The sequence below is a fragment of the Crinia signifera genome, chromosome 2 (genome assembly GCF_055691185.1).
Source record: "Crinia signifera chromosome 2, ASM5569118v1, whole genome shotgun sequence".
Lineage (NCBI taxonomy): Eukaryota > Metazoa > Chordata > Amphibia > Anura > Myobatrachidae > Crinia > Crinia signifera.
The window spans coordinates 2519397-2532595 of NC_139218.1; the positions used below are offsets into that span (position 1 = coordinate 2519397).

At 51.2% G+C, this 13199-nt stretch overlaps 1 protein-coding gene across 1 annotated transcript in view; it reads left to right on the forward strand.

Annotated features, from left to right (window-relative positions):
* Positions 1 to 13199, forward strand: part of GATD3 (glutamine amidotransferase class 1 domain containing 3) — a 31560-nt gene that overhangs the window by 14622 nt on the left and 3739 nt on the right. The window contains exons 3-6 of the mRNA XM_083171443.1: positions 4311 to 4421; positions 6105 to 6224; positions 7441 to 7533; positions 12311 to 12467. Coding sequence (XP_083027569.1) covers positions 4311 to 4421; positions 6105 to 6224; positions 7441 to 7533; positions 12311 to 12467 — 481 coding nt within the window. The remainder of the gene's footprint in view (positions 1 to 4310; positions 4422 to 6104; positions 6225 to 7440; positions 7534 to 12310; positions 12468 to 13199) is intronic.

A 13199-nucleotide genomic window follows, 5' to 3' on the forward strand; every position in this document is an offset into this window, starting at 1 on the left:
CCTTCTGCTCCTTGGTTTCTCCCTGACCTTCTGCTCCTTGGTTTCTCCCTGACCTTCTGCTCCTTGGTTTCTCCCTGACCTTCTGCTCCTTGGTTTCTCCCTGACCTTCTGCTCCTTGGTTTCTCCCTGCATTTCTGCTCCTTGGTTTCTCCCTGAATTTCTGCTCCTTGGTTTCTCCCTGAATTTCTATTCCTTGGTTCCATCCTGTACTACTTTTCCTATGTTGCTCCCTGTACTTCTGTTCTTTGGCTCCTCCCTGACCTTCTGCTCCTTGGTTCCTCCCTGGCCTTCTGCTCCTTGGTTTCTCACTGACCTTCTGCTCCTTGGTTTTTCCCTGAATTTCTGCTCCTTGGTTTCTCCCTGAATTTCTATTCCTTGGTTCTATCCTGTACTACTTTTCCTATGTTGCTCCCTGTACTTCTGTTCTTTGGCTCCTCCCTGACTTTCTGCTCCTTGGTTCCTCCCTGACCTTCTGCTCCTTGGTTTCTCCCTGACCTTCTGCTCCTTGGTTTCTCCCTGACCTTCTGCTCCTTGGTTTCTCCCTGCATTTCTGCTCCTTGGTTTCTCCCTGCATTTCTGCTCCTTGGTTTCTCCCTGAATTTCTGCTCCTTGGTTTCTCCCTGAATTTCTATTCCTTGGTTCCATCCTGTACTACTTTTCCTATGTTGCTCCCTGTACTTCTGTTCTTTGGCTCCTCCCTGACTTTCTGCTCCTTGGTTCCTCCCTGTACATTTGTTCCTAGGTTCCTCCCTGACTTTCAGTTCCTCCCTGACCTTCTGCTCCTTGGTTCCTCCCTGACCTTCTGCTCCTTGGTTCCCCCCTGACCTTCTGCTCCTTGGTTCCCCCCTGACCTTCTGCTCCTTGGTTCCTTCCTGACCTTCTGCTCATTGGTTTGCTCATTGGTTCCTCCCTGACCTTCTGCTCCTTTGTTCCTCCCTGACCTTCTGCTCCTTGGTTTCTCCCTGACCTTCTGCTCCTTGGTTTCTCCCTGACCTTCTGCTCCTTGGTTTCTCCCTGACCTTCTGCTCCTTGGTTTCTCCCTGACCTTCTGCTCCTTGGTTTCTCCCTGACCTTCTGCTCCTTGGTTTCTCCCTGAATTTCTATTCCTTGGTTCCATCCTGTACTACTGTTCCTATGTTGCTCCCTGTACTTCTGTCCTTTGCTTCCTCCCTGACCTTCTGCTCCTTGGTTTCTACCTGACCTTCTGCTCATTGGTTTCTCTGTACCTGACCTTCTGCTCCTTGGTTTCTCTTTCCCTGACTTTCTGCTCCTTGGTTTCTCTTTCCCCGACTTTCTGCTCCTTGGTTCCATCCTGTACTACTTTTCCTATGTTGCTCCCTGTACTTCTGTTCTTTGACTCCTCCCTGACTTTCTGCTCCTTGGTTCCTCCCTGGCCTTCTGCTCCTTGGTTCCTCCCTGTACTTTTGTTCCTAGGTTCCTCCCTGACTTTCAGTTCCTCCCTGACCTTCTGCTCCTTGGTTCCTCCCTGACCTTCTGTTCCTTGGTTCCTCCCTGACCTTCTGCTCCTTGGTTCCTCCCTGACCTTCTGCTCCTTGGTTCCTCCCTGACCACCTGCTCCTTGGTTCCTCCCTGACCACCTGCTCCTATGTTCTTTACTTACGCTATGTTCCTCAGCCATTATGCTCCTAGTTCCTTGTCTGCCCTCCTACCCTTGTCTGTCCTACTGATCCCCTGCCCTTGCCTAGCCTCCTGCTCCCAGACCCTTTCCTGGCCTTCTGACAGTGCCATCTTGGATTGAATCCTCTTGTGACACACTCTGCCAACCAGCTTCCAGCAACTTCACTCACATGTTCCATCCAGCCTATCAGAGCCTAGTGCACCTAGTGTATTTAAACCAGGAACTGCTGACTGTACAACATATAATTTAAAGATCATTACCTGCTCCAGTTTCTGCTTCACAGCATTCTGCCTCAGTGTGTTCCAGCACGCCTGCTCCAGAATTTGCTTCACAGCATTTCACTCCAGTATAATCCAGCAAAGCTGCTTCAGTTCTTGACAGCATATATCACATCTTGCTCTATTAGAGCTCCAGCACCCAGTTCCAGTGTAATTGCAGTCTCCTCCAATATATCCTATTTAGTGCTAAAGCCACCAGCTAACCTGCATCTTCTTGTTATCTGTCCTCCTCCTCCTGCTTCTGCCGGAGAAATAGCATTATGAAACCACTCAACTTCACACACGGTTGCACTCTCCCCGACAGTCCTTCACCTCTGACACACTGTGCACTGATTCCACTCTCCCTGACAGTCCTTCACCTCTGACATACTGTGCACTGATTCCACTCTCCCTGACAGTCCTTCACCTCTGACATACTGTGCACTGATTCCACTCTCCCTGACAGTCCTTCCTTCTGACACACTGTGCACTGATTCCACGCTCCCTGACAGTCCTTCACCTCTGACACACTGTGCACTGATTCCACTCTCCCTGACAGTCCTTCACCTCTGACATACTGTGCACTGATTCCACTCTCCCTGACAGTCCTTCCTTCTGACATACTGTGCACTGATTCCACTCTCCCTGACAGTCCTTCCTTCTGACACACTGTGCACTGATTCCACTCTCCCTGACAGCCCTTCATTCTGACACACTGTGCACTGATTCCACTCTCCCTGACAGTCCTTCACCTCTGACATACTGTGCACTGATTTCACTCTCCCTGACAGTCCTTCACCTCTGACATACTGTGCACTGATTCCACTCTCCCTGACAGCCCTTCCCTCTGACACACTGTGCATTGATTCCACTCTCCCTGACAGTCCTTCCTTCTGACACACTGTGCACTGATTCCACTCTCCCTGACAGTCCTTCACCTCTGACATACTGTGCACTGATTCCACTCTCCCTGACAGTCCTTCACCTCTGACATACTGTGCACTGATTCCACTCTCCCTGACAGCCCTTCACCTCTGACACACTGTACACTGATTCCACTCTCCCTGACAGTCCTTCACCTCTGACATACTGTGCACTGATTTCACTCTCCCTGACAGCCCTTCACCTCTGACACACTGTACACTGATTCCACTCTCCCTGACAGTCCTTCACCTCTGACATACTGTGCACTGATTCCACTCTCCCTGACAGTCCTTCACCTCTGACATACTGTGCACTGATTCCACTCTCCCTGACAGTCCTTCCCTCTGACACAATGTGCACTGATTCCACTCTCCCTGACAGTCCTTCACCTCTGACATACTGTGCACTGATTTCACTCTCCCTGACAGCCCTTCAACTCTGACACACTGTACACTGATTCCACTCTCCCTGACAGTCCTTCACCTCTGACATACTGTGCACTGATTTCACTCTCCCTGACAGCCCTTCACCTCTGACACACTGTACTCTGATTCCACTCTCCCTGACAGTCCTTCACCTCTGACATACTGTGCACTGATTCCACTCTCCCTGACAGTCCTTCACCTCTGACATACTGTGCACTGATTCCACTCTCCCTGACAGTCCTTCACCTCTGACATACTGTGCACTGATTCCACTCTCCCTGACAGCCCTTCCCTCTGACACACTGTGCATTGATTCCACTCTCCCTGACAGCCCTTCCCTCTGACACACTGTGCACTGATTCCACTCTCCCTGACAGTCCTTCCTTCTGACACACTGTGCACTGATTCCACTCTCCCTGACAGTCCTTCACCTCTGACATACTGTGCACTGATTCCACTCTCCCTGACAGCCCTTCCCTCTGACACAATGTGCACTGATTCCACTCTCCCTGACAGTCCTTCCTTCTGACACACTGTGCACTGATTCCACTCTCCCTGACAGTCCTTCACCTCTGACATACTGTGCACTGATTTCACTCTCCCTGACAGCCCTTCCCTCTGACATACTTTGCACTGTTTCCACTCTCCCTGACAGTCCTTCACCTCTGACATACTGTGCACTGATTCCACTCTCCCTGACAGCCCTTCCCTCTGACACACTGTGCACTGATTCCACTCTCCCTGACAGCCCTTCCCTCTGACACACTGTGCACTGATTCCACTCTCCCTGACAGCCCTTCCCTCTGACACACTGTGCACTGATTCCACTCTCCCTGACAGCCCTTCCCTCTGACACACTGTGCACTGATTCCACTCTCCCTGACAGCCCTTCCCTCTGACACACTGATTCCACTCTCCCCGACAGCCCTTCCCTCTGACACACTGTGCACTGATTCCACTCTCCCTGACAGCCCTTCCCTCTGACACACTGTGCACTGATTCCACTCTCCCTGACAGCCCTTCCCTCTGACACACTGTGCACTTGTGTGCTTGTGTTATTTTTAGGATCCTTGTCCACCTAAGCCGTGCAGGAGCTGAAGTGAAGATGTTTGCTCCTGATATCCCACAGATGCATGTTATTGATCACAGTAAAGGAGAAGCATCTCAGGAGAACAGGTACAAGTCTATCCATATGTCACTGTAATGTCCGTAACCATATACTCCTTGTGACCGGACGCCTGCCCCCACTGGTTGCACCCTACGGAATTACAGATAGGGTTTTGGTCTCACGGGACCTATCCAATAGGGGATTCCCTCTTACAATCAGTAACCACCTGTTACCGACTTCAACCACTACGCAGAGGGTGGGTATAATGTCGTGAGGCTATGATGTTTATCTGCTCATATAAGTCCTGAAAAGACCCCCCCCCCCCCCCCATTGCTAGGGGACACAGCCTACAAAAATGCTACAGCAGAGACTAAGAGGTCCAAGCGGTGGTTTTTTAATCCCAATTTCACACATAATACCACAGGGGTTAATTCCACCATCATCTCAAGTGCATGAGCTGTGTATGTCTGCGGCACATGCACATTTAGCATTGCCCCTTATGGTCAGAGGGGATTTACTGCCCCTCTCCCTATAACCCCACCTCCAAGCTGCACCGCCCCTCTCCCTATAACCCCGCCTCTGGGCTGCACCGCCCCTCTCCCTATAACCCCGCCTCTGGGCTGCACCGCCCCTCTCCCTATAACCCGGCCTCTGGGCTGCACCGCCCCTCTCCCTATAACCCCGCCTCTGGGCTGCACCGCCCCTCTCCCTATAACCCCACCTCCAGGCTGCACCGCCCCTCTCCCTATAACCCCGCCTCTGGGCTGCACCGCCCCTCTCCCTATAACCCGGCCTCTGGGCTGCACCGCCCCTCTCCCTATAACCCGGCCTCTGGGCTGCACCGCCCCTCTCCCTATAACCCGGCCTCTGGGCTGCTCCGCACCTCTCCCTATAACCCCGCCTCTGGGCTACACCGCCCCTCTCCCTATAACCCCGCCTCTGGGCTGCACCGCCCCTCTCCTTATAACCCGGCCTCTGGGCTGCTCCGCACCTCTCCCTTTTACCCCGCCTCTTGGCTGCACTTACCCTCTCCCTATAACCCAGCCACCGGGCTACACCACCTCTCTCCCTATAACCGTGCCTCCGGGCTGCACCACACCTCTCCCTATAACCAGGCCTCCGGGCTGCACTTACCTTCTCTTTATAACCCCGCCTCCAGGCTGCACCGCACCTGTCCCTATAACCCCGCCTCGGGGCTGCACCGCACCTCTCCCTATAACCAGGCCTCCGGGCTGCACTTACCTTCTCCCTATAACCAGGCCTCCAGGCTGCACCGCACCTGTCCCTATAACCCCGCCTCGGGGCTGCACCGCACCTCTCCCTATAACCAGGCCTCCGGGCTGCACCACACCTCTCCCTATAACCAGGCCTCCGGGCTGCACCGCCCCTCTCCCTATAACCCCGCCACCGGGTTGCACCGCACCTCTCCCTATAACCAGGCCTCCGGGCTGCACTTACCTTCTCCCTCTAACCCCCGCCTCCGGGCTGCACCGCCCCTCTCCCTCTAACCCCGCCTCCGGGCTGCACCACCCTTCTCCCTCTAACCCCGCCTCCAGGCTGCACCGCCCTCCTCCCTCTAACCCCGCCTCCGGGCTGCACCGCCCTTCTCCCTCTAACCCCGCCTCCGGGCTGCCCCGCCCTTCTCCCTATAACCCCGCCTCCGGGCTGCACCGCCCTTCTCCCTATAACCCTGCAACAATACAATATATAATACAAGTGACACCTGTCTGACGTGATGATCTCTCCACCAGGAACGTGTTAGTGGAATCGGCTCGACTTGCCCGTGGCGATATCTCAGATCTGTCGCATCTGAAAGCTCAGGATCATGATGCTGTCATTTTCCCAGGAGGCTTTGGGGCTGCTAAGAACCTGTGAGTATATCTGAGGAATGGAGGACGCTGGCTCAGTCATAACCCATTCAGACATATAAGCAAAAATCCCAGGATTTGTCACGTCATCCTGGGACTAGCGTATGTCTGAAAGGGGTATACGATGTGCGGTGTTTGCTGATAATGTAATTGGACCGGGTGTTCTCTGCTACCTTACCCACCATTCTCTGCTCAGCATTCTACTGAAGGAACTTGGTTACCAGCCAGCCCCCACCCCCCTGGTAGTCCTGGCTTCTCCCTGGGTCCATGTTAGTCCTGAGTTCTCCTTGGGTCACGGTTAGTCTTGGGTCACTGTTACACCTGGGTTATCCCTGGGTTACTGGTAGTCCTGGATCTTTCTGGGTCACTGTTAGACCCGGCGTCTCATGGGGGTCACTGTTAGACCCGGCGTCTCCCGGGGGTCACTGTTAGACCCGGCGTCTCCCGGGGGTCACTGTTAGACCCGGCATCTCCCGGGGGTCACTGTTCATCCTGGTTCTTTCTGGGTCACCGTTAGACCTGGGTTCTCCCTGGGTCACTATTAGACCCAGGGTCTCCCGGGGGGGTCAATGTTAGTCCCAGGGGGGGGTGGTATTGGTGGTGGGTTTAGTCCCGGGGTCTCCCGGGGGTGTGTGTGTGTGTCACTGGGGAGGGTGGGGGGGTTACACTGTTAGTCCCGGGTGGACAGATCCAGACTAAAACTTCCCAGGAAATGTATAGAATTTATAAAAGTGTGAAGAACATTATTGTAACTTAATGATAGATTGTCCGTATGTTGGTTGACAGGCACAAAAAGCCGACAGATGTAAGAACTACAGTGCTTAAGGCCAGTAGGTACAAAGAGTGAGCAGGGAGAAAATGCAGAAATAACGATAGAGATAATGGCCGCCATTGGACCACTCCCCTACTATGTACAACACATCCTTCCCCAACTGTACTATCCCTCCAGCTGTCTGTGCAGCAGGAGGGACGGAGGAGAGAAATGGTTCCCAGCTGCCCCCAAGGTAACGCTCTGTCCTAGGAGTATAGACACCGATACTTCCGTGCCCATGACACTACCAGGATCCAGTCCATTTACTCCTGCAGCCTGTGTATGAGCCCAGAGTGTGTCCCCTCTAACCATCAGAGCAGTAATGGGCCAGGTAGTCACTGGCTACTGGAACTATAGAGGTCAGAGGTCATTGTCAGACATACAGTGACTCTCATCTTGTCCTGCCAGCTCCTCCTTTGCGGTGGACGGGGAGTCCTGCCGGGTCCATAGTGACGTGGAACGGGTTCTTCAGGATTTTTGCAAAGCGAAGAAGCCGATTGGGTGAGTGTAATATGTAACGACCAATCCCTGTCACATCCTGTGTAACTCCTCTACCACTAATAATGCACCATGTCCATGCAGTGCCCAATATCTACTACCCGCTGGCAACACAGTAACACCCCAATGGAAATCTGCAACTCACCTAATGAGCTTTTACAGCCACTATCCCGTACACATATATAGCACGGGTACTGCATCCGCACCAAATGTCCCTTACTAACAGCCACCATCCCCTATATGCCACCGGGTACTGTGTCTGCACCAAATGTCCTAACTAACAGCCACCGTCCCCTATATACCAACGGGTACTGCGTCTGCACCAAATGTCCCTTACTAACAGCCACCTTCCCCTATATACACCACCGGGTACTGTGTCTGCACCAAATGTCCTAACTAACAGCCACCGTCCCCTATATACCACGGGTACTGCATCCGCACCAAATGTCCCTTACTAACAGCCACCTTCCCCTATATACACCACCGGGTACTGTGTCTGCACCAAACGTCCCTAACTAACAGCCACCGTCCCCTATATACCACCGGGTACTGTGTCTGCACCAAACGTCCCTAACTAACAGCCACCGTCCCCTATATACCACCGGGTACTGTGTCTGCACCAAACGTCCCTAACTAACAGCCACCGTCCCCTATATACCACCGGGTACTGTGTCTGCACCAAACGTCCCTAACTAACAGCCACCGTCCCCTATATACCACGGGTACTGCATCCGCACCAAATGTCCCTTACTAACAGCCACCATCCCCTATATACCACCGGGTACTGTGTCTGCACCAAATGTCCTAACTAACAGCCACCGTCCCCTATATACCACGGGTACTGCATCCGCACCAAATGTCCCTTACTAACAGCCACCATCCCCTATTTACCACCGGGTACTGTGTCTGCACCAAACGTCCCTAACTAACAGCCACCTTCCCCTATATACCACCGGGTACTGTGTCTGCAGAAAACGTCCCTTACTAACAGCCACCTTCCCCTAGATACACCACCGGGTACTGTGTCTGCACCAAACGTCCCTAACTAACAGCCACCGTCCCCTATATACCACCGGGTACTGTGTCTGCACCAAACGTCCCTAACTAACAGCCACCGTCCCCTATATACCACGGGTACTGCATCCGCACCAAATGTCCCTTACTAACAGCTACCATCCCCTATATACCACCGGGTACTGTGTCTGCACCAAATGTCCTAACTAACAGCCACCGTCCCCTATATACCACCGGGTACTGTGTCTGCAGAAAACATCCCTTACTAACAGCCACCTTCCCCTATATACCACAAAGGCAAAGTTGGACAAACATTTACTGGAGAAAAACATCCATGGGTACAAATAAGAAATATAATCTGTCTGTAAAATAGCAGAACCTACCAAATCAGCAATGGATATTTATACCAGGTTGAACTAGATGGACGCAAGTCTTTTTTCAGCCTTACCTACTATGTAACTATGTAACCACCGGGTACTGTGTCTGCACCAAACATCTCTAACTAACAGCCACCATCCCCTTTATACCAACAGGTACTGTGTCTGCCGAAAACATCCCTAACTAATAGCCATCATCCTCTATATACCAACGGGTACTGTGTCTGCACCAAACGTCCCAAACTAACAGCTGCCGTCCTCTATATACCACCGGGTACTGTGTCTGCACCAAACATCTCTAACTAACAGCCACCGTCCCCTTTATACCAACAGGTACTGTGTCTGCAGAAAACATCCCTAACTAATAGCCATCATCCTCTATATACCAACGGGTACTGTGTCTGCACCAAACGTCCCAAACTAACAGCTGCCGTCCTCTATATACCACCGGGTACTGTGTCTGCACCAAACATCTCTAACTAACAGCCACCGTCCCCTTTATACCAACAGGTACTGTGTCTGCAGAAAACATCCCTAACTAATAGCCATCATCCTCTATATATCAACGGGTACTGTGTCTGCACCAAACATCCCAAACTAACAGCTGCCGTCCCGTACATAAGAAAAAAAAAGCAAATAAACAGCGCTCAAAACTGTACCAAGTGAATCAATTTAAAGGTTATTTTTAATAATATACACATATAGCAGGGGTGGCCAAACCGGTCCTCAAGATCTACCAATGGTGCATGTTTTCCAGGCAACCTGTGGATCTATAGTAGGAGTGAATGCAGCATGTTTTAAAATGTGACAGTTAGTAATGACTACAGCTGTGCAGCAGCTAGGTAACCTGGAAAACATGGACCGTTGGTAGATCTCAAGGACCGGTTTGGCCACCCCTGACATATAGTATAAATCACAATATAAAAAATAAATTAAAACAAGTTAATCCAGATCAAAATGCTATAATGTATAGGTCCCAAAGGATGGACGTATATATAACCTACACTGTCCGGCAGTATAGATCCTGGAAATGGCTGGAGGGGAGCGGTCCTGTGTTGGGATGGTGAACCACTATAAACCTCTCTAGTACATGTGACCAGTACTTCAGGAAATAACGCCAAAGACATCCTATATGTGGGACCAAATGGTCAGATCAATAAGCAGGTGAAGTCCAAATGGGATTGGCAGAATGTTTTTGATTAATTGTATATATTTACCTGCATTAAGGATTGACCCTGTTAATTGACGTCTATCTATGATAAAGTAAAATTTACTTTATGTAAAGTTTTTACCTTGATATAATTGAAAACCAGAGAAATGAGAATATTTTTAGTGCGGGATATGATCCCACGTATAATTCCACGATTTGCGTAATAATATTATATTTGTTTCAGCCGGAATCTTATATGTACATAGTATGTTACATTATCTCCAATAGTGATTAAAAGGTTAAACTGGGAAGAAATGGCTTTGTCCGGATTGGTAATAAGAGCGGGACGTCACTTCCGGTGACGACATGCCCCAGGAGATGCGTTCCAGAGAGGAGGAAGTGTCCTAATCTGCTTCCCTCTCTGTGTAATAGAAGCGGGACGTCACTTCCGGTGACATTGTGACCGGAACGATGCGTTCCACCGGAGGTAATGAGATGCATGTACACCCTGATGGTGGGAAATGCGCTCTATCACTTCCGGTTACCAAGTAGAATTAAATGAAATATGTCCCAATTTCTAAAATGACCTCTAAAGCAATACAGGTATATATACACTATATACTGGGAGGTTATAATGGGCCCATGAGGATCCTAGAAAGCGTTTATTAGACTGATCTGGTCCGTTTATTTGATATATACTAGCTATTATCTGTAGTGAAATGACCCAGAAGTAGAAATAAAAGGTCAATGGAAACTAACAGAGATATTGATGTATTGGTACTTATATGTTAGTTGGGTGCCCGTTACGTAGTTTGCGTAGTGGTGTATTGAGAATACCAATGCACCACTTTGCTGGCTACGTAACTTACGCAAATGACGTAACTGGAGCCCTGCTAACACATAAAGGATCATATGCCCACTATCCACGTCATACCCCGAGTGTCCACGTGGGCGTGGAGTCAATTTTAGAAAGTGTGGCGAGCCACTGAGCCCGAAGCGTGGCGCTCACCACACTTTCTAAAATTAACTCCACACCCACGTGGACACTCGGGGTATGACGTGGATAGTGGGCATATGATCCTGTTAGTGGGTGTATATGTGTGTGTAGTGTATATGTGTCTGTGTAGTGTGTGTGTGTGTGTGTGTGTCATTATACTTACCATCCAGATGTCCCCGGCACCTCCGGGACTCAGATCCCCGCATCGTGGCCGCCATGACACTTGCTGCTTACTACACTATTAGCGTAGTGTCGCTGGGGGAGCAGGGAAACCATGTGATGCTCCCCCAACGGCTGCCGGGATCTCCACCCTCAGCGCCATTACGCCCTTTCCCGAACCGATGACGTCCCCCGCCGTGCAGCCCTTCAGCCCCACACCGCCCTCGATGACCGCCCTGCCAGTAAGTAACAGCAGGGCGGACGCCATCTCCCCCCTCCGTCCGGCTGCACCTACCATCCACCCGGCCGCACCTATTAGCCGGGCGCCTGGCAATGGCTAGCCAAAGCTACGTTGTCAGTGTAGCGTAGCCGGGCGCCCGGCTAACATATAAGTACCAATGTTTTTATTATTTCTATGCTGTATTTTATGCTCTCATTTACAAATAAGGTATTTCTGTATATTTCGGTCTCCGCTTTGGTCTTTTTATTATTATAATTTTTAATCAAGTGAATCAATTATGCAAATCACACCCACACGGTTCTGGGTATAAATATGAGTTCACCTTGGTAAAGCTGACACTTGGACCAGCGAAACGCGTTGGTGCAGACCCAGATCATTGCTATTCCCCATTGGACATTCTGCCAATCCCATTTGGACTTCACCACCATCCAAATACAGGACCGCGATTTCCAGGATCTATACTGCCTAACGGACTGCTGCTATTGGACAGTGCAGGTTATATATACGTCCATTCTTTGGGCCCTATACATTATAGAATTTTAGTCTGGATTAACTGTTGTTTTAATTCATACAGTTTTTAACACGGTTTATTTACTTCTTTTTTAATTGTGTTACTATAGGGGACTGACTCCCCCCCCCCCCCCCCCCCCCCATTTAAAAGCTGCTGTAAGTAAGCAACTCCTGAGTATTAGCAATCTTCTTTTTGACTACACGTTACAAACATTTCTTCTTACCGTCCGGCTGGTAGAGAGTTGGTGGTTCTCAGGGCTCCTGCTCTTACCTGTTGGGGTCCAGCTCTATATTAGGAGTAAGAGACAATCCTGCCTGCTCCTCTCCCCCAGGCTGTGCTGTATCGCACCGGTCCTGGCTGCTAAGGTCATCCCTGGGGTGGAGGTGACTGTGGGCCAAGAAGAAGAACAAGGAGGCAAATGGCCATATGCCGGGACTGCAAAAGCCATCTATGCCCTGGGAGCCAAACACTGTGCCAAGGATGTGCATATATCCTTCCAGAAGCTGTATATAGCCGCAGAGTATGTATGTGTGTGTATGTGTGTGTTCCTTGTTATCTGTGTAAGTCTGTGTGTTGTGTAATGTTCCCTTACATGTACCCCCAGTGCCTGTATCTGCAGTGGGAATGCTCCATTATTACCTGTTCTCTACAACTGGGAGCCGCAAACCCATTCCCACCCCCTGCATAGCCCATCTGTGCAAGGGTGATGGCAGCTGCCCCGGGTAGAGATACAAGGCTCCGGTGTGTGGCAGGGTGGGTGATGGCAGCTGCCCCGGGTAGAGATACATGGCTCCGGTGTGTGGCTGAGTGGGTGATGGCAGCTGCCCCGGGTATAGATACAAGGGTCCGGTGTGTGGCAGGGTGGGTGATGGCAGCTGCCCCGGGTAGAGATACAAGGGTCCGGTGTGTGGCTGAGTGGGTGATGGCAGCTGCCCCGGGTAGAGATACAAGGGTCCGGTGTGTGGCAGGGTGTGTGATGGCAGCTGCCCCGGGTAGAGATACATGGCTCCGGTGTGTGGCAGGGTGGGTGATGGCAGCTGACCCGGGTAGAGATACATGGCTCCGGTGTGTGGCAGGGTGGGTGATGGCAGCTGCCCCGGGTAGAGATACAAGGGTCCGGTGTGTGGCTGAGTGGGTGATGGCAGCTGCCCCGGGTAGAGATACAAGGGTCCGGTGTGTGGCTGAGTGGGTGATGGCAGCTTCCCCGGGTAGAGATACAA